The sequence below is a fragment of the Ambystoma mexicanum genome, chromosome 2q (genome assembly GCF_040938575.1).
Source record: "Ambystoma mexicanum isolate Mex_15411 chromosome 2q, UKY_AmexF1_1, whole genome shotgun sequence".
NCBI classification, from domain to species: domain Eukaryota; kingdom Metazoa; phylum Chordata; class Amphibia; order Caudata; family Ambystomatidae; genus Ambystoma; species Ambystoma mexicanum.
In genome coordinates this window covers 202,243,636-202,266,330 of record NC_090924.1, presented here as the reverse complement: position 1 = coordinate 202,266,330, position 22,695 = coordinate 202,243,636, and the positions used below count along the sequence as shown (strand labels likewise).

At 47.3% G+C, this 22,695-nt stretch overlaps 1 protein-coding gene across 2 annotated transcripts in view; it reads right to left on the bottom strand.

Annotated features, from left to right (window-relative positions):
* The window catches only part of NTAN1 (N-terminal asparagine amidase), a 724,178-nt gene that overhangs the window by 269,051 nt on the left and 432,432 nt on the right, over positions 1-22,695 (bottom strand). For both annotated transcript variants that reach the window (XM_069647129.1, XM_069647130.1), the window contains one exon: positions 10,056-10,109. In XM_069647129.1, the coding sequence (XP_069503230.1) occupies positions 10,056-10,109 (54 nt within the window). The remainder of the gene's footprint in view (positions 1-10,055; positions 10,110-22,695) is intronic.

The following is a 22,695-nucleotide window of genomic DNA, read 5'->3' as shown; positions in this document are numbered from 1 at the left end:
ATGGAGGGGCAAATGCTTGCTGACCAATCTTCACTCGGCTCACCTCGTGGTCCCTGAAGCACACCAAACTATGACACCAGGGAGTTTACTTGCAGCCCCGTCTTTCGGATTTTGCCAGGGAAAAAGGAAAACATACTGTCGAAAAACTCAGCTCAACTGCTTCGAGAAATGCCTGATTAATATAGACTGTACAATAAAGAAGAGACATATTTTGTTTCTCTGCTAGTGCCAGGGATACAAACTGCAGCCAATGCCAAATGGCTGCAAGTAGTTAGATGGGAACTGATACAGCTGGCAAATGGCACTGAACAAGGATTCAACGCGATTAAGGTTGAACTGAGAGCCAATCCAGTCGGGTAATGACGTTGCAGAACCGGTATGTGCTCGATCTGCTCAATGACCTGGAAGGGGGCGTCTGTAAAAAAAGAAATAGGAGAATCCTGCTGTACTTGCGTACCCCCAAACAATGCTGCAAATGGGTCTCTTACACAGATAATAGAGGCCGCACACACGCTCTGAGAACATATGCAGACGGAAGCAGGGATTCATAAGAGGAGTGACTGGTTCGATGATCTCTTCTTGTGGGCTCCGTGGATGGGAGAAGTCGTGAAGATACTGGTGCCAGTGGTGGTGTTCATGCTGGTAATCTTCTGCACTTGTCGGTTGGGGCTTCGATGCTGTGCTAAAGGGATGCCTAAGAGTGCGGTGATGATGGTTTCAATTGGGGTAGCAGTGCACTTCGCGGTACAGACCCTGAAAACTGAGGAACACTTGGTTGACTTAGAAGGAGATGGGAGCTGTGTGCATCTTACTTGCACCCCGGACCAGTACGCTCACATGGGAGAACCTTTGCGTTCAGTATGTAGAGTGTGGGTGCCCAAGAAAAGAACATGGAGGTATGAGGAGAATGAGAGGATGGCAAGGGAGAGCGTTAAAATAGAATGAACAAAAGGGGGGGAATGTTGGGGGGCAGCGGCGGATGTCTCAGGCCCCTCAGCGATTTAGGATGAGGAGGTTATACAAGGAGATGCTGTAGTGGAGCTGGGAGCATGCAGGGGGAAAGGTAATCACCCATAGAAACTGGGTTGTAGTGGAAATGTAATGCATCTTGGTACTAATATTTGAGGCCTAGTGCCATAGCTATGCCACTACGCTTAAAACCTGTCCTGAGGTTTAGAAGGGTTTGTGTGCGTCTCCTGCTCGCAGCCCTGGCAGCCCTGCAGAAGGTTAATTCATTGAAGATGCACAGTTCTCCATTGTGTCTTACCATTAGCGCATGTAACTCAGAAGGAATGTGCCCTGCAAGGCCAAGAGAGGGCCAGAGTTGATCATTTAAGAGTTATCCCACGAGAAGGGGGCTAGGGGCTTAAGGCTTTTGCCATTCCAGATCTTTCAGTTATAGCGGCCAGGGACCCCTGAGCCCGGGACACAAGCATTTGAGTGCACTGACCAGCCCAAAACCCCAGGCCCCAAAACTGTACATTGGCTGAACGATCAGGAAGATCAGAGAGCGGTCACGGGGTGGCCTGTCATGTTTCTGCATCTCTGTCTCTGGGTGGCGCTGTCTTCAGACCCACAGGGTGTTTTCTACCATCTTCAGAGAAGCCCCTAAATCATTATTTGACATTTCTTTTCCGAAATCTGTATTTCTGAAAACATGGACTTCAATTCCCATAATGCACCTTGCAGCAGTTCTAATTTCCTGGTTATTTCTATGCATCAGTGTTGGATCCACAATCCCCAGCAGCCCTAGAGATTAGTGCTACTTTCACCTTCCCAGGACCAGAGATGGAGGAGGCAGCTTACCTTCAGGTGTGCTGCTCCAGGTGCTGCTAATTAGCCTACTTCAGCACAGGGCAGGGCTGTATTTAAGCAGGTATTGTATGAAATTACTGAATGCAAAATGTCAGACCCCCAAAATTCTGACCCCCTTTTTTCTGCAGATATATATGTGGGGGGGTAAAGTTAATACAAATATATAGGGGGAAGGTGTGGGGGCTGTGGTTGGTCTCCCCCCACATATATATGTGCGCAAAAACTGAGAAAAAAAGAAAGAAAGTCAGACTTTTAGTAGTCGGACTTTTGCATTCGGTCATTTCACGCAGATCTTTGAAGCAGCTGGCTGAAGGAGCACAGGTCACTTGCATTGAGTTCACTCTCAGCCTTTTGTGCCTTGAGCCACGATATTCTGTTTCCTGTTGCTGTCAAATACTGTTCCTGTTCCAGTGGCCGGTGCTCCCTGCCTGGCAGCCCTGCCACTCTCCTCAGCTTTCTGCCCTGCTCCTCTGGGCTCCCTGCCTTGCAGCCTGCTACTCTCCTCTTCCTTCGGCCCTGCTCTTCTGGGCTCCCCAGTCTGCCTGGCTCTTCTGGGCTCCCTGCCTTGCAGCCTGCTACTCTCCTCTGCCTTCTGCCCTGCTCTTCTGAGCTTCCTGCATTGCAGCCCTGCTCCTCTGTTGCAGTCATTGTTTCCTGTCTGCAGCCCCTTGCTCTCTACCTCCTATTATCTGACTCCATGCCTACTGTTCCTTCTTCCTTTCCTTCAGTCTGTGTTTCCTGGCTTTAGCTTCCAGGTTCCAGTCCTGGGTTTCCTTTTATCTGTCCTGCCCTCGTTATCCCACTTCGGAGCTACAGTTTCCTTGTTTATCTGTCTTCTGTCCAGCCCTCGTTATCCCACTTCAGAGCTACAGATTCCTTGTAGTCTGTCTTCTATTCTACCCTTGTTTTCCCACTTCAGAGCTACAGTTTCCCTGTTATCTATCTTCAGTCCTGCCCTGGTTATTCCAGTCCAGATTTACAGTCCCCGATTACCATTCTGCAGTTCCAGTCTCCTGTATTATTGCAAATAGATTATTTTCTACTTGCTTTTCCCCCTTCTAAAACCTTGCTTACTTGAATGCCTAGTTGTCCTAGTTATTTATGTTACTGTTCTTGTCCTCACTTGTGCTTCTGTTATTCCTTTCTTCAGAGTTTGGCTGCTGGGTTTCCCAGCAGACAATCTTTTCCCCTTCCCTTGTCTTGTTTTACTTGTAGTCTATAGTGAATTAAATGTAACAGTGTGTTGCGTTCTGTTCCCTCAGAGGGAATCCACTGTAGGTTCCGTTTGCACCCATACTGGCTTGTCTCAGATAAGTACACTCCTTGTTTGTGCCCTAGGGTCCAGACACAGAAGCCACTCCTGCTTCCCATTTCCATGGGCTTGCAAGGAGTAGTGCCTGTAAAAGTAACTTACAGAGAGGCATTGAGCTTCTCTTATATCTGGGGGCAATCTCTAGTCCAACCTGTGTATACACCCCTAGTGGGATTCCTCATTGTTTGTCCACTGCATGGTTCCCATCCCTTTTTGTTCACCATTGAGATCCGTCCTTTCTTCCTGTTCTGTCGTTCTGAATTACCTTGCTGATTCTTCATTCTTGTGTAGCTTCCTGCTGTGTGTGCTTACCTCCCACCTTACATCAGCACAGTCACGTCCAAACCTACCTGGGTGTCCTGTGCGACTCCTGACATGCCCCCACCATCGGTTCATGTGATTTGTGCTGTGAGGTGCCAGGGGAGAAGGTAACTTAATTTAAACTGAGGATGGGAAAGTTGTGGAGGCGCCAACGTGTCTGGGATGGAGCAGGGGTTCATGTAGTTCTGAGAAGTTATCACTGCCTCGAAAGTATCCACCTCACTCATGTACTTGATACCAGGTGCATTGTAGAGCTATGAAATAATGAATTATGTAACTAAATTGCCAATTAGAGCCTTTGTACCCGATGTGGAAGAAGATGCTGGCACCGATCGCCTGCCATCCCGTATGGAGCAGGTTATATGTGTATAGGGTCGCACCAACCAGCTACATGGATTTGTAATTTATGTGATATACATTACTTCATTGCTTATGCTGTTTTTGTCAGAGCGCTCCGCGAAACAGAGTTCTTTGCTGGCACGTACTTGTATTTTTGTGAGATTAAACCTTGTTCTCCGTGCAAGAAGTGTGATGGGCCTTTTTCCCTAGTGGGTTGTATTTTTTCTGGTGCGAGCGTTGAGGGGCTACTCTACAAATTAGTGACCCTGATGTGATCCAAGATTTTTCAGCAGAGACAGAGGATACCAGGCCGCACAGCTGGAGGGGCTGCGCCCACCTGTTGCGACCAGTCCCAAGTGCACAACCCTTAGTGGTGTATAGGAGCCGTTTTGACAGAATTCACGTCCGCTCTTTGGAGTGCGGCACAGCTCCTAGGATTGTGCAGGCCGTTAATGGGACCCTGTGACGGAAGAGCTCAGGTAAACATGCAAATATAAGTACACTTCTTGCGAGAGGAAAACACAAGGGAGGAGGTTGAGAGGAAAGATGAGGAATTGGGCAAAGGTGTGTGGGTTTGCATGTGTTGAAGAGAGGGTGAGAGTGTTTGGTAGAATGGTGTGTGACTGAGTTGAAAAGTGTGTAAAAACCACATGGTGGAGATATATATATATATATATATATATTATTTTTTTAAATTATTATTATAAGTATATGAGAAGAGAAATGGAGAAGTGGAATCCTTTCCGAGCTAGGGAAGAAGATGGCGCAATATTATGAAAACAGATAAGAGAATGCAGAAGTAGGGGCTCCATTTAATTAGAGGGCTCGAATTCCTGTGCCCAATATATTTCGGGTGGGGGAATATGGTGAAGTAGTGGTTAGTTTATTGTTTTTGCTTGTTGTTTTAGTGTTTTTAACGTATATTGTGCAGTGGGAGGGGGCCCAGGACAATTTACGTCACCCTGGTCTTCCAATACCTTTACATTCACTAGTCTTAATGTATTTTTAAGAAGTACTTCAGGCTTCGTTCCCGATTGTCGGTTTCCCTCTTCTGGGTTCACTCTCGCTAACTTTTACAACACACTGTTCATGCGCTTATTACACCAAGCGGGATTAATTTCCGTTCGCTTCTCAATCATCTGTAGGTCAAAGACTTTCAGCGATACTGAGGATTTGAAAAGACCCCTGTATGACCACTTTGACCTCTTTTCGCCCCTTCACAAGGGCTTCTGGTTCAATAAGTTTCTACCATCGGGTAATCGTCCGGAATTTCCTGCCTGAGCACCCATGTTGTGCCAGATTTCTCTGTTGCTGGTTTTCCCCCTCTTTCCTCAATCGTATCTTTAAGTCTTTCAAAGTTCAAATTAGCCGCTGGCTACTTTTCGTTCAACACAGTTCGGTTTCTTATCGATTCTCCCCTCGACTCACCGGCTGTGATGAACCGCTTGCCTTTCTATATGGGTAATGGTAGCTTCCTACTGCAACATATATCAAACCCTATTGCTTCCTTGGTGGCGATGGAAGGGATAGAGGCTCTCTGACTATGTTTTTGAAATTGTAGGGTTCCCCAATTAGTTTCAATTGAGTCACATCCCACTTCTGATACCATATGTAAGAAACTCATGGTCACAACAGTAAAGACAGACACAAGTGAACATAGTTAAAGGGTATTCATTGAACAATGAATGCAGGGTGGAAAAACGCCTAACCTACACCTAAATCTAAGATGGGAGCAAGCGGTGACCATCAAATGAAAAATATGGCAGTCCTAGTGGCGTTTGGCAAAATAAAACAAGCCTATACTAAGAAAAACCTATTGCCAAGTTCTTACAACTAATTATAGAAAGAGTGTGGGATAGGGTATCAATAAATAAAGATGTGTTCTCAAATCATAAGTTTGGATTCGATTGCCCGGGGTCTCCCTTTGCCACATTTTCAGCACGAACAAGGTGGGACTGAGGAGCACAGCACACGCTCGAGCTTTCTCAGCAAGAGCCAACAGTTCTGTTCCAATTAACCGCTGGCTACTTTTCGTTCAACACAGTTCAGTTCCTTATTGATTCTCCCCGTGACTCACCGGTTGTGATGAAACGCTTGCCTTTCTTTATCCTTGGAGTCAAGGTTGGTACCACCAAGACCAGCGTCCTTCCCCTGCTTGCTTATCAGCAGAGGAGGGTCTTGCGTACCGTAGACATCTGTTGCAACACACACTGGCTATTGTTCGTGGTCTTATGTTTCCATCTCCAGAGGTTTCACAGGCCTTGATCAGAAAGGGCAAGGTTACTTCTCTCCTGGTCACCTCAGTATTTGCCATCTTTTGCCTCCTCTTGAACTGCTGTGCTGAGTTAACTCTCATGTTGTGCGGTCTGCCCTGGTCGTCTTGTGCTCTGGTGCTCCACCTTTTATCCATGTGGGGAAAAGAAAGGGCCATCAGGTGTGTGTGATTCTAGTCAATTGCCTGACTTTGCCTGACCCTTGTATTGTGACATGTCAGGTAAACGGCTCTGCTGTTAGTCCGTTGTCTTCCGTGTTGTGTGAAAATGTTTGTATCGGAAAGGGGAGGGCAGTGTTTTGGAATATCCTACTTGGCAGGATGGGAAAAAGGTGTTGAAAGGAGGGGGATGCCACGTCTCGACCATCAGTGTCCCACTGCCACAGGACCCCCCATCCAGGTGAACCACCCTCACTGGTCCACCCCCAGGAACTGGATCCAATAGCGATGGCCATGTCTTGGTCACCTGGATGAGAGATCCCCAGGGACTAGCTAGGGAGACACCTTCAGGTGACTGTCTCACACTAGCAAGCCACATTCATAGGAGCCACTAACCTGGCTTCTAGTAAGAATTCTTTTATTTGGGTAGGGTCTGGCTCAAATGGCTGTGAATACAACCGGACATAGAAACCTTTAGTTGTCGGTACACCTGCATTCCATTCTCCCAGTTAGAAACAACTTTCCTTTTAGCTGCTTTTTGAACTCATTCTACAAGAAAACCCAGTATATGTTCCGCTTTTCTTTGTGCTCCTGACTTTCTTAGCTAAGTGTGGTTGATTTTTAACCTTACTTATTACCATATCTCATTTCTTTGGAGAGCACTGACTAGTTCCTATAACTATCGGGTCATGGGGACTGTTCTCAATTCTCATTTTTGGTAGTACTGCTAGTTCTTATGGCTGCCAGTACAGGGGGACCCTTTCCTATCATCCTTTATCCGTGGTAGGTTTTCTTACCAAGGTAGTGTGATTAAGACAGTCTATTGGCAGTGTATCCCTTTTTTATGATTCACTACTGTGAACCTTTATTTTGTATGGAGAGGCTGCCATATGTGGCTGTGTACTTGCTAAAATGGCTAACTCATTAGTGTAACCCTCGCTTTCTGAATCCCTGGATTTGTTTCTCATCGTCCTTGGATTCTGAGGCAGGTATGTTTCCTGTTTCATAGGTCCTACGCAGAGCTCAAAAGGGGTAGCTGGAATGAATGGGGACCGGTTTGAGATGGATTAGGGGTCTGCCAGGGACAGTCAGGAATTACACAGGGCACCCAGGCAGGTTTTGGGTGGCTGTGCTGATATAAGGGGACAGGCAAGTGCATACAGTATGAGGCTAAACAAAACGGAAGAATAGACAAGGTAATTCAGAACAATGGAACAGGAAGAAAGGGCAGAACTCAATGGTGAAGAAGGGATGGGAACCATGCACTGGACGGACAAATAATGAGGAATCCCACTAGAGGTGTATACACAGGTTGGATTAGAGACTACCCACAGATATAAGGGAAGCTCAGTGTCTCTGTGTAAGTTACTTTTACAGGCACCACACCTTGCAGTCCCATGGAAGGAGTAAGCAAGTATGGCTTGTGTGTCTGGACCCTAGCGCACAAACACGGAGTGTACTTATGGGTCCAGCCAGAGCCTACAGCGGATGCCCTCTGAGGGAACAGAACGAAACACACTGTTACATTAAATTCCCTATAGACTACAAGTAAAACGAGACAAAGGAAGGGGCAGAGATTGCCTGCAGGGAGCCCAGCAGCCAAACTCTGAACAAAGGGACGTCAGGAACGGTAACAGAAATATATAGACAAGAATAGGCAGTCAAAGTAAGCAAGGTTCAGGACAGAGACCAGGAATGAAAGAGGAAAAGCAAATAGAAAATAATCTAAGTGCAATGGTACAGGAGACTGGAACTGCAGAATAGCAACTAAGGACCAAAATCAAGCAACAGCGGAATGAACTATAGACCAGGAACAAGAAATTTCAGGACTGAAACTGTGGACTAGAAAAACAAGGACTGAACAGCAGACTGGTACCATGGAATTCAAGGAACTGTAAATCTGGACTGGAATAACAACGGCAGGACTGCAGAAAGATAACAAGAGGAAACTCAGGACTGGAAACTTGGAAGCTAAAGTCAGGTAACACAGAATATGGACACAGAACAAGCAAAAGCAAACCAGGGAACAGAAGACTGCAAGCAGGGGAACAGGGCTGCTGTACAGGAAGCACAGAGGAGCAGGGCAGAAGGCAGGGGAGAGTAGGCAGAATAGCAGGGCTGCAAGGCAGGGAGCATAGCGCAATGGAACAGGAGCGGGTTCTGGCAGCAACAGGAAACAGCAGAATTCTGAGGTTTGAGGCACAAAGGTCTGGGAGCGAACTCAATGCAAGAGTAATGTACCCCTGCAGGCAGCTGCTTAAATACTGACTTGAGCTGGGGCAAGCTAATTAGCAGCACATGGAGCAGCAAACCTGAAGGTAATCTGCCTCCTCCCTTTCTGGTCCTGGGAAAGTGAAAGCAGCACTGATCTCTAGGGCTTCTGTGGATTGTGGTTTCAAGACTGATGCATAGGAATAACCAGGGAATGAGAACTGTAACAAGGTGCATTATAGGAATTGAAGTCCATGTGTTCGGATGTACAGATTTTTGAAAGGAAATGTTAAATAATAATTTGGGGTATTTTCTGAAGATGGTAAAAAACACCCCGCAGGTCTGCAGACAGCGCCACCCGGTGGCACAGATGCAGAAACATGACATAGATCCCAATTCACATTCAGTGTGGAGTGATCTCACAAATGGAGTTTGGCTGGCCATCCTGGATTGCATGACCACTACAACTTTAAATGTTGCTTGCCTAATGGTAGGAGAGCTGCGTCTGTCCCTAGTCCTGCTTTGTTAATATCTGGAGGACCTCATTCAACACTAGATCCTCAATCCATAGAAGCCAGACGACAAATAATGATAGGCAATTCTTTGACTGAAGCCTTCATTGCTGCATTTGGATCCTGTAAAGGAAAGCTCTGCCTGCTCTCTCCACCAGGCAAAACCTTTTTGAGGTGCTTCCCTCCCTTGAGCCTGTGGTAACAGTGAGCTCCACATCCTCTACTGTGTCCCGGGGTTCCCTATAATCTCTACACTGAGGGCTCATGGCTTGAGGGGGGCACCTCCTGTAGCTGGACCACAAGCTGGGTTTCATTACTGCTATTCCTTTGGCAATATTGGTATGCAACATTGCTAACTGTAGCCTTGCTGCTGCTCTTGGCAGTTGAACAGAGTTGGCTTTTGTGGCAGAGACCTTTTGTCCTGCCTTGCCTCACCTACAACCTGTTGGAAACAGAACACATTAACTCAACTGTTTAGAATTTGGGAGGGTAAATAAAGTTGCATATATTACTGAGACATGTCTTTAAACTCGCTGAGATTTCTTCTTGTTGAACTGAAGATAGAAGAGCTTAAAGTAATCAATATAAATGTGCCATTATTGACAAACAACACTAGGCACCCACAATCCCTTTGTGGAGGGGCTTCCCTTTGGGCTTGTATTTGCAGGATTGCTCAGAGATGACAACAGGACAGCAGGGATAGGGATCAGGCTGGATTGCCGTTATAAGATCCCTTGCGGTAGCGGGCAGGATTAGCAGACGTCTTGGCATGTTGGTGGAAAGTAAAAGACAACGTATCCTTCTACTCTGTACATTTGCCTCTGCGATTGGGGTCCACAATGCCCTTCCTCTCTTCCTCTATTACTTTAAATTTCAGTGTTTGAAGGCAGTTTTATAAAAGGAGGCCAAGCAAAGCAAATGCTCACCAACTCAACAAAAATAAGATTGATGGAAGGCGTTTGCCTGACTAACTAATATATGGTAAACCATTAAGGGAATAAAGTATGCCCCTATAAATAAAAGGTTGTTGGGAAAGGAAGATGGATAATAAATACTTACACTATCAAAATAACCATATGCATGTTTTACAAAATGTTAAAAAGTCATGGATTACCTGATGCACACAATGTTACCAAATGGATTTCTTCCTTTTCTTTGTCAAAGGCATCTAAAGAAAACAAATACAAATGCATATGAAGGTACCCCATGTTTTGGACAAGTCAATCCTGCAATTGTGGCTATTAATGATAGGATGTGAAACATCTATTCGTACTGTGATGTCATTATCCAGTGCAATTGTGTATGCAGTAAATACAGGGTACAGACCAACTTAGAGTGGATCTCATAGGAACAGCGAGCGCACAAATTACAGGTTCTATGCCAGCAAAGCACATGCAGGCTCGCCCAAAAGAAAAAAATTAACAAGCAGCCATTAGAGTTATGAAAAAAAAAAGAGACACACGCAGAAGGGTCATGGCAGTAACTCAAACCGCATTGAGGAGTGTCCACAGTGGCCTTGCGAAGAGAAGGACACTAAACAATGATTTTTGGCAGACTTACCGTCGATGGAATTACAGCATGGTAAAGCTGCCAGTTTCCGGGAGTAAAGTGGAGGATTTACCTCCAGCAACAAGCTGTAGGTGAATCTGTCACGTTTTCTCTGAAAAGTATAAACAATTATAATTTGGCGGTGCAGGGAAAGTGGCAGTAACGGAATTACCACCACTTTCCCTGCACCGCCAAATTATAATTTGCACTGTCAAACTTATAATGAGGCTTTTACAGCCTGACAATGCATACAAATACATTTCACACATATAAACAATGATTAAAAAAAACAATCAATGCAGGTTTTACCCAGTCTCCAGACAATCATCATTTTGTTAACATAAAGGCAAACATGGTGTACTCCAATTACACATGGTCAAGTGACAGCATATAATTCCTGTAATTATGCTCTGGAGGTAAAGCCACTAATGCAGGTTCCAAAATACTTTAAGAAGTTCCCATGTCCAGCTATCAGAGGCAATTTTCTGTGAATGCGCTTTAATCTATATCCTACTAGGGAGGTGATGGTGGCACAGAAACAATTGACCAAGAGTTTGGTGACTTGTAGGTTCTGCTTAAAACCTGGAGAACCTGAAATGTTGAAACATTTGATAACCTCATGTGTAGGACTAACAGTGCGTCGCACCTTGTACTTGGGATCCATTATTGCAACAGCTCCTACACTGACAGTGGATGAATGGTGGTTAAAGTTTCTAATGGGTGAAAATCAGCCGCTAGTCTTTGCGCTGGTGAAGTTTTTAAATGAAATTTTTACTGAGACATTGTGATGATTGTATGTAAGGAATTATTAGCCCGTCACATTGGGATAGGTATATGTATAACAACTGCTTGTGGCTGGCTTGGCGAAGAGCATGTATAAAGCAAATGTTTGGAAATGTGTTAAAGGTTTTCAATAAACTAATAAAACAAAAAAAAACATGATCTGCATTTTTATTTATCAGAATACTTGAGCTCTCTCCACACTGCCAAACTAGAACTTGAAAATTATCAAGTGACACCTTTGAACGATCACCTTTTCCCACACTGTAAACCATGCTTAATGGAGCAAACCGACTTGACTCTTTTGCATTATACCCTAGGGTGTGGGGCCAGCCAATCAGGAGGCTCGGAATTCATTGCATATTTGCCCTATATTTGCCAGTATAAGCCAATGTTCCATGCCTGCCTCAAGTGCCACTCCAACGGGCCCACCATGGCTCGGGCTGGTGGGCTGTTATTGGCCAACCGTGCTCCAGCTACATTATGTAATGAATCCCACAGAGTCATCACTGATCCCCAGCCTAAGGACTCCTCCCATGTGGCCAGGGAAAGGCATCCGCTGCCTGATCCTGGCCCTCGGGGTGGCATTTGAGGGAGGATCACCAGTGGAGTAACTTTGCTGAAAATGTTGGGGGGGGGGCAACATCATGACAACTGAAAGAAAGGGGCGGTGTGGAGAGGGCAGACGTTGGCACTGAGGAATAAGACTAAACTATTACATGACAAGAGTCCACTGCCGATGCGCTCTGTTATAACTTTCATAAGACTGGTGGGTATCTTTAAAATTCAATTCTAAAGACAAGCCAGTTTTCTGAAACGTATAACTGTTGGTTTTCAGAGTTCAGTGCATTGACAACAGTAAAAAAGCCTTAGTCCCCTCTACCTAAAGAGGGCCTGTAAGCAGGGGAAGAGTATTGTGAGAGAATGGAGTAGTGTGTGAGTAAAGTAGACACTGTGAAAATGGTAGGGCGAGAATTGTGTAAAGGGGCACTTTGTGAAAGAAAGGGGCTAGTGTCAGGCTTTAATAGCTCAGACCGCCCTTGTTTGTGTTATATTTTTTCTTCAAAAAAGCAAAAGAAAGACAACATGCAATCTTGCAGAGTATACCCTTATTATATGCGAAGTCAATTTGCTGGCTTTAAGCACCAAAGTCCTTTCTTTAGGCAGTCCTAGTGCAATTGATACAGCCTTTATGGGATGCAGCAGGCTATTTACAAACCTTACTTCCTTGCATGCCAGCAGCAAGGGGGACACGTCTAAATCCACTCTTTTACCTCTGATGGCTGATCCCAGGGGCTGCTCCCCTGATCTCACTTTGCTGCAGGGGCCTGGGCTGAGTCTGATCAAGTTGGCTCGGGCTGACCTACAGGACAATAGGCCCATGGCTGAAACAAACGCAAAAGGCTGGTTTTGGCCAGTTACTTTGGTCACAGTGTGCCAGTTTCACTGCGCGTTTAATAGTTTTGATCAGTGTTGCTGAATAAATATTCTTTAAAATGCGCAATTTGCATCCTATTTTATCAACACCCCCCCCAAAAAAAAATTGGAATGCTGCAGCTCGTAATATTGCTGCCATCTTTAATAAGAAGCATTTTCACACAGAGAAGTCATATGCCCAAACATTGAAGTAAATTGCTGTTATGATGCAGAGTATTCTGGAAGTCCTTCATCTCACAAGGGCCCAGCATAGCGGCAGTGCCCTCTCGAGTTCCCCCGCAGCATTTTCATGCAAAAGGAAAGTTTATAAATAAAATGGCATACTTTTCGAAATTCTATATTTATAGAGAAACGCGTTTTGAAAACTAAAAGGGAATTAAACAGTAGCCATGTGCCTTTGGTGCCACCCATTACAGTTGTACCATAAAAGGAAACAGCTGAACATGCTGAATGTGCAAATAGCCAGCAAGGTGGGCAAGACAATGGCACACGATTGTGCACACTACAAAAGATTGACACACGACTACAGTCCTGTGCAACAGTGCCCTACCAGGTTACATTGCCATGCACAGGGGACAAATAGCATGGCTCCTAAGTAAGCAAATAGGGAGTACTTCATGGGACGAAAGAAAGTGGTGATCCACTGGGTAGTGTTAAGCACAGGGATTGCCAGCAATTCTAAGGGTGATGGGGAAATGGTCTGCTACCTCATGCACTCTGCAATAACACGAGGTGCAAATCAAAATATTACAAACTGTACATTGTAACATGGTATGAACTATCAGAATGCTAAAAGTGACAGGTCACCCCTGGCCTCAAAATGTGGCTCACCAGTTGTTATTGGCAAGTGAAATCGGAGTAATGGCAAGTAAGAAATGGTGTGCTGTGTGCATCTTGAGAATTGAGGGGGTCAGTGACTATGCCCGGCTACTAACTTAAAATGTCTACCTTTGGGTCACTGGATGGATACAGAGGAAGCAAGCTACCCACTCCTGCCCCCGCTACTGCTCCATTCCCTAACCCCATGTAGAGAGGAGAAACAATGCTGCACAGATACACACAAGAGCCATCCCTGAGAAAGCCATTCTGGCATGTTGATGGCCTGGACCCAATGCCTACAGAGGGCTGATGGTCCCCTATACCTACCTTTCAGAAGGTTGGTCATATCAACAAGACACACAACCGGTCCATATGCTGCAATATGATCCTACAACTAGACACCTGCAAGAAGCCTATCCTGTGGATCCCTGGGAAGTGTGCCCACCCCTCAAGTTAGTAGAACAAGCTATCTCTTACATGCAGAGAAGGACGAGAAGAAATTAAATAACGTGTGCACAGTGCTCGTTTGGACTGGAACTGTGCACTTTACTGCGTGTTTGCAGTAAGTAAAGCATTTCGTTAAAAAAAGCAGTTTGCACGTATGGAATTTACACTTTTTAATGAAAGTGTGAAATCCCACCTCTCTGGGCTCTGTTTAGCCAAACAAATCTCACCCATGCTGTACTGTATGTCACACAAAAGTACAGCCCCCAAATAAAAACAAGCACTGGCAATGCCAACAGTCTTTGCTTTTCTGTAGGCATGGGGAAAAAGGCAGACATTTGCCAGTCACTGCCATAATGGTAATAACAGGCCATCAATGGTACCCGCTGCAAAATCGTGGGAGCACCTAGGCATATAATAGCAGTCCCTGGCAAATGGATAATTATTTACAGGCTGAAACTGTTGGCTTTGCCAATGTGCGTTTTTACAGGACTTTAACTTCAATGAAGGTGATGCATAGTGCTTATAAATCGAGTGGCTGAAGGCAGACCTGGTTTATTATGTGGTAAAACTACAGTTGCACATCACACAGTTAAGTGCCTGGGGCCTGCAGATTCTGCAGCACGATGATTCAACAGCAGACGTACCACAGTAGGAAGACAACGCTAGTCTCATAGGGTTGATGGGTTGGGGGCAGTTAACCTCAAGAAAAATGGGACAGGTGGCCGTGAGAGTACGAGGCACTGAACGGCTTGTGTAGAGTACAGTAAAAGGGTGTAAGCGTTCAGGATATTTAATTAAGCCGAAACCCCCCCAAGGAGCAGCTGCTCCTAGGGCAACAAGGAGGGGGGCATCGAGGCGGACAAGACGGAGGACATAGTGGGGGCAACAATACTGGCTGTAGGGAATGCAGCAATGGAGGGCAGCAAGGCAGGATGCATGTGGGGAGATCTGGGGCAGCAGCGAGGCCCACAAGACGAAGAATGGCAGCAAGACATTGTGGATTGAAAAGGTGGCGTGTGTGTGTGCGGGCACGTGTGTGTGTGAGTGCCGAAAGGGGCAGTAGAGAACATGGTAATATAAAAACATGTAAAGCCCTCCATGCCACAATGTTGCTTCAACGTTGTGGAAAACACGCTGCAATAAAATAGGGTCAGAAACAGTAAAAGTAATTGACCCGGAATGCAAGGATGCATTGCTCTCTATGGTGCTGTCGCCTTCCACAACTGTGGAATGTGCTTTATCCATCATAAAAAACACCCAAAGCGCTAAACATCATAAAGACAGAAATTCTTGATTTATGAGCCACTCAAATGCAAGTCACATTTTAAAAAGATGCACTAATGTCAACACGCTTCACTCATCTCGTTATCTGGGATGCTTTTTATTAACATCACATGCACTGGGCCAAGAAAATGGGAATAGCCGTATAACGGACATATCATTGAGATGTAAAGTAAGCTTACCTTTCAGAACAGAGGGGAGTGTCATTATTGCTCGCTGCCATGGTCGTATAAGGAATTAAGTGGGTGAAGGCCGCCGCCGCAGGTGCATCACAATTACTCTTACCTGCTGTGTGTTGAAGCCGGAATGCGGCTGACTGTGTAATTCAAATCTTCGTTCCTTCCAGCACCTCCACTGCAACTTAGGCAAGGCAGTAGGTACGTGACCAGTGGGGAAACACGGCGGTCACAATGCGGCCCCCAACCCTCCTGCCAAAAGATGGGGGGACAAAATGGCATGCCACAAAAGTTGGGGGGGGACAAAACCCCCGTTCCATCCTATAATTACGCCCATGACGATCACATGGGAGGAGATGGTTGTCGGGGTGAAGTGGTGACTCTCTTGGGAGCACCAGTATTCTTCTTTTTATGACGATGATGACCCTATAATTCCCAAATATTTAATGGCATGTTTTCATTGCACAAGTACATCCCAGGTTAAAATACAGAGAGCTTTATCCGAGAAGCCACCTAACCAGAATAAGTCTTACCCCTTAGAAATCCATAAGTCGCATGTAATGTACCCTGAATATGATGATTCTCTCATGGGCAAAAGTCCTGTGCATAATATCACTGTACATCCCATTTACATAACATCTTCTGCTTATGACAAACTCAAGTGCAACCAACAATTGCAACAATATTGCCTTAAAAGGGGTGAAAACATTATGGACTTTGGTTCCCACGATGTCCACTGTACTGGGACGAGGAGGAGAGAAGGTTTAATGTGGAACAGAACAATTGCAAGCCAAAGGTGCAGGCTAGTTCTAATAATTATCAGCTGTGCGGGAGATTTAAAAATGATGCACCTTGTGCATAGAAGTGTGGCAAGAGAGAAGGAGGCGATCATAGCCTGGCGGAGGAAGCAGGAGCAGAGAGTCACAGAGGATGCAAAATGGAAGACATGCTCTGAGACAGACCCACCAGAGCAAAGTGCGCTGGTGGAGGGAGATGCTCACAGGCATCCACCTGGAGGCTTCATATACCAGAAGAGAGACTCTGGTGGAAGCCAGCAGTTGCCAGACTGAATGAGACGTGGTCTGAAGGAACAACAAGTTCCATTGGAGGCAACGCGAGATGCCGGGGAGAGAGCCACGAGAGACTCTTGGTAAATGGGGCAATCGGCCGGGTAACAGTGCTCGGTTACATCACGCTTTCATCTGGTGAGTCAACCGAACGGATTTTGGGATCCCGACACAAGTGGGAAGGCTAAAAGAGACTTGGGGAAACAATTTGAACTCCGAAACAAGTAGAACAGAGGGGATGAAGGGGTAAAATTTCTCCACGCATGAGATGTCAGTCTGGGAAACTGGGAACCCACATTGCCAACAGCCAAGAGAGATTGAAGAAGAGACAAAAGGGCTAAAGCGGTACAGTCCTCCATGCATGAGATTTCACTCTGGGGAAACTGGGAAGCTGCATTGCCTACAGCCAAGAGAGACTTTGAGAAGAGACATAAGAGCACAGGGATACAATTCTCCACACATGACATGTCTGTTTGGGGAAACTTGGGAATCCCATTTCCACAATCAAAGAAACATTAACTGTTGTAGAAACCATTGCTGGCAGGAGAGTGAACTGGTAACAGAACAAACTGTGTGAAGTGGAAACCATTCCTGGCAGGAGAGTGAACGAGGAATGGAACAAATTGTGTGAAGTGGAAACCAATCCCGACAGGAGAGTGAACCAGGAATTGAACAAGCAGTGTGAAGTAGAAAGCTTTCCTGGCAGAAGAGTAAACCGGGAGAGGAGCCTTTATTTAAAGGCGAATCACTTTGGTGTTATAAAAGGGTGTGGTGGAAAGAAACTATTTGCTCTACTATTGCGATGAACTATGAACAAGAGAAACTGACTTTGACATTCTCACAAGAGTATTCTGTAAGAAAGACTGTTGCTACATTCTTTGGAGTAATCACTTTTGGCATCTTGAAAGGAAAGTTGTTGTGGTAGAAATTGTTGCTTTGGTTTTGAACCAGTGTTCTATTGTTCTATGGAAAAGACATTTGTTTTACCAATTTGAGAGACGTGTGGGAAGAAAGAAACAGTTTATCTTGAACTGAATAGACTATTGTTGGAACAGAACATTTTCATAGGTCTTCCTGAACTGATCCTGGGGAAGGAGTCCAACCTTGGATACAAGGATTATTTTATTGCAGGTTATCATTTTGAACTGTTGCACATTTTCATTGAACTGGAAACAGATACATTTTCCTTGAACACTTTAGTTGGATATGTTAGAGTGAGGGTCAGATATACTTTGGACACTAGGTCGACTTTCTTTAGTATTAGTTTGCCAGGCACAGACCTTGTTAGTACAGGGACAGATAGGGCCTCATTACGAGTAGCCCGGTAAAAACGGGGTCATTACCGGCATGGCGGAACGAGCGGGTCCGTGCTCGTATGACCCCGCTAATAGCGGGTGATTACGAGTGCACGAGCACGCGCGAACCCCCATGCCGGTAACGGCCATACCGGCATGGCGCTGAAGGCCCTCCAACCCCCAGATAGCGGCATCAAGGGACCCGCAGATACCGCCACCGCCTAGGAGGAACCCCTAAATACCGACCGGTAATACCAACATGCTAATACTGGGCCCGTAAAATCGGACCCGGAAATAACGTCATCGCGTCGGAACGGGAAATTGGCTGGCGGCCATCGTTAAAAACACAATCCATTGCAATCTTCCCAAACCACCAGTCGAATCCTTTTGTGCACTGTGGAAACACCCTGAGGATGTCCAAGGTCACTCAGAAGACCACCCGCCGGCAGCGGAAACAGCGTTTCTCGGACGAAGAGCTGAACATGTTGGTGGACACTCTCGTTGCACATGCAGACATCATGAAAGCAAATGACATGAAGCGTGAGGCCGATCTAACAAAAAGTAAATCTGGCAGGAGGTTGCCCGGAAGGTGTCGGCCGTGGGGACCACCCCATGCACTGTCCGTGACTGCCGCAAGAGGTGGGACGACCTCCGCTTGAGGGTGAGAAACATGTCAAGCAACAGGAGGGCGGCCATGGCGACAGGCGGGGGTCCCCACTCACCTGCAAAGCTGATGCCCTAGGAGGAGACTGCAAGCAGCTTCATCGACCCTGAGTCGATAGAGGGATTCAGAGAGATGGAGATGGGTGCGGCATCATTCCCAGAAGGAGGCGAGTGACCCTGCACATCCCAGTATGGGAAACTATGACGTAGCACAAGCGATGTGGAGGAGAGACTATGCAAGGCAGTGCATGTCCCTACACCCACATCAACATATCCAAGACCAGATTGTGGGCCAAACCCTGCCACACAGAAATGCATGCTGAGTGCCAATCCCATAACCAACACACGGCCAACGCACCTGGACTGTGCCCATGTAACACATCACACAAACCCCAAATCAACGGCATTCCACGTGCCAAGCATTGAATGCCAATATGCCCCCTCGGAACACCAAGAGTGAGACACCTGGAAGACATGGATGCATGTATGTATGAATATTGAACAGCATAATTGTATGCCTCTGGCATGTGACACCATCACTGATGACCTGCATCTCTTCTACCACCCAGGCACCGATGAGGAAGATGCCAGTCAGGAGAAGACCGCAAGGGCATCCACATCACACCATAAGAAAAAGGCCACCGCCACCACCACCCCCCAGCCAGACAAGCAGGCCACAACCACAGGCAGTGTGCCTGACCGGGTGGAAAGACAGCCACCTACACCTGCTGCCAGTGTGCCTGACACATCAGGACCAGCAGCACACACCCACACCAGTTGGAGGGGGGTCCCTTCCTGCGCCACCCACCACTGAGGACGTCTCAGATGCCAATGTGGAGATTGAGGGAGTCACAGTAGTGACTTCTACACCCACTCCAAGCCCCCTGCCCACCCCTCCCCATTTGGAGCCCTCAACCACTTACAGCAGTGATGATCCCTGCCTCCATGACTCTGACCTGAGGGATTCGGACCTGTGCCCCTTCGAGGAGGACAGCACCCAGGATGTAGGCCCTGTGCATGCACCATACACCACTCCAGCTCCCACCACTCCAGCTCCCACCAACACCCTGGAGTCACGCCTGTCGAGGGTGGAGGCCGGACAGGAGGTAATGTTGGATCTCCTGCGGCAGTATATTGCCGATGGTGAGGACACAAGGAGGGGTATTGCAACTGCCATTGCGGGGACCACAGCAGCCATCGCAGCGAACACAGCCGCCGTAAATGCTTTGGCTGTGCTCATGAGGGACTGTCTGGGGGCAGTAACCCAAGTCCTCACTTTCATCCTACTCGATATGCAGTGGCCACGCCTTGGAGCAGGCGTGGAACCTGCCTCGGTCACATCCACAGCCACCACACCTGCATCCTCAGTCCGCGCAAGCCCTGTGCGGTCGACCCGGGGGAGTGCACGGCACTCGGAGATGCCACCCCTGGACAACAAAAAGTCCAGGAAGTAGAGTGCCCAGACAATGGGAGTGGGACACATGGTTGTGGGTGAAGGGGACCATTTCATGGAGTACATCTGGGGACTTTTGGGGTTTGTTGGGTGGATTTGGGGGTGCACTGGGTTTTTTGGAGTTTGTTGGTTGGTTTTGGGAGTTCACTGGGGTTTTTTGGGGTTTGTTGGGTGGGTTTGGGAGTTCACTGCGGGTTGGGGTGAGTGGTTACATTTTTCTCTGTTAGAACAAATACACCCGTTGTGTACAAAAAAATTCAATGGCTGAACATTGTTCATTTTGTGTATATCCATTTAATGTGGGACGGTGTTCAGTGGCCGACTTGCAACAATCCCAGTATGCATGACCACATGGACCCAGTGTGTCAGTGACACATGTCCATCATAGTCCCTGTGGGTCAAAAGTATTAGTGAATCAGTGCTTGGCGTACTGCATGGCCATGCCGTGCATCACGTACTGGCAGGGGGGCTACTTCACCTCCGTCTCCATCCTCGTCATCCTCACCCGGTGCATGCATGTCAATGTCAGGTGGCAGTGGTACATTTCTCCGGACGCACATGTTGTGCAGCATGACACAGGCCATGGTGATCTTTACCACCTTCTCAGGACTATATAGGAGTGCCCCACCAGACCTGCTTAGGCAGCGGAAACGCGCCTTCAACAGGCCAAAGGTCTGCTCAATCACAACAAGGGTACGGGTGTGCACACAATTGTACTCCTCTTCATGGCTGTTCTGCGGTTTCCACACAGGGGTAAGTAGCCACGGCCTCAAGGGATATCCTCCATCACCTGCAACCAGATACACATAGGTGTGCGTCACTCTGAGCTGCCACCTTCAGGATGCACAATCATGGCCGCAGCTATTTGGTGTGGACATGCACATGTCCCTGTACGTATGCAAGATTATTATTACGTTGATCCATACTATACTGTTATGAGGCGTGGTAGTCTGGATGGCATTCAATAGATGCAGGGTGTATTAATGCATGCTGAGGCAGATTTACTGTGGTGGTACGACAATGTTTAGCCTCCCGTTCATGCTGTGTATTCTATACTGTGCATGGTCACACTAGCCACATTGGCACAGTTGCAATCATGTTCAGTCATGCATTGCTTGTCATACCCATGGTGGCCTGGTCGTGCCTCTTACTTGTTGTCATCGATATGCATATATGGTAAAATGTGTGCCAGTGATGTGTCATGTTCTGTTTGGGAGGTTCTGTTTGGGAGGTTCAGGTCAGGAGTGTTTAGCTCTGCATGCATTCTATAATCACCGACATATCCCACCCAGGTGGAGTATGCATCCCCCCCTTTCCCACCCAGGTGGAGTATGCATCCCTACACATCAGTGCCCCAAAGCACTGCCATGGGCCAGTTGGGCAACTCACCAAGCAGCCAGGCACGTGGTCCAGCATGTCGCTCCATGTGACGGGGTAGCGTGGAGTTGCGCAGCACCATGGCATCATGTGTTGATCCGGGGAATCGGGCGCAGCAATGTGAGATGATCTTGCTGGAGTCACATACCATCTGCACATTGATGGAGTGGTATTGCTTGCGATGGCGGTACACTGCCTCTATGGCATGGGGGACTACCAATTCTACATGGGTGCAGTCGAGGGCACCAACACAATTGGGCATGCCTGCCAGTGCATGGCAGCCTACTTTGGTGTCGGCTATCTCCTGGGCAGTCCGTGGTAGGGATATGTGGGTGCTTGCGTGCTTCAGGCGGGCATCCAACACTTGGTTCAACATGCGTGAAAAAAGTGGTTGTGAAATGCCATGCAGCTGCCCCACTGTGTGTTGATAGGTGCCTGTGGCCAGGAAGTGGAGCACGGACACCACCTTTAGTAGCGGGGGGATGGCAGTGTGTATTTCTATGAGGCTGGAAATGTCGTTGTGTATCATGTCAACTATGGTGGTGATGGTGTCCCGGTCCAACCGGTACAGGGTGTGCATCTGCTCAGGGGTTAGGTTGAATGGCCTGGGTCTGATGCGAGGGATTGGTGGCTGCCTACGAGGCACTGCTGGCTGCGCTGGTGGTAATTGCTGGGCCTGTCTCACCCTCCTTCTCCTCCTGCGTCTCCTCTGTGCTGCCTGTTGTTGCTGCTGTTGTTGTTGTAGTTGGTGTTGTTGCTGTAGTTGTAGCAGTATTGGCATTTCCTCCAACGCCATGATTGCAACAGCTAGTGGTAGCATTTTGGTGTTGGAAGGGGTATGGTGTGTGAGTGTGCTCATTTTATACTGGCCCAGCCTCCATTGACTCCACCTGTGGTGATTGTGTGCACCTCTGGCAGTTGTCTTGATTGCTGATTGCTGTTTGCGGGTGGTCCGCGATGCCTGTATGGCCAGCATCGTGCAGCCCGTGATTACTGGCTTCTGGATGCCGGTATTTGCATGTCCGCATGGGTTGTGATGTCCTCCTATTACCGGCATGCCGGTATTTGCTCCCCGAAGGGGCGCGCGTATGCGCCCATGCCACTATTAGAGGCACCGTTATTTAGGGTGCCGCTAATAGCGGGTTGCCGGGTCAGAATATACCGGAGCGGTACCGGAATCGTTTTTCCATTACCGCCAACCTCGTAATGAGGCCCATAGACTTTATCCCAGCCCAACCCCTTTTTTGTTTAGTAAGCATGGCAAACATTGAGAAAAGTACACCTCTGTGTCCGTCTCTCATTTCTGACCCCTCACAGTTATAACACTGGAATATTGGCGAGCCATTGCGAACAATTGGTCAAGCAGAGGGACTTGGCCTCTGTCACAAAGCATGATGCTGCTCGGCAATAT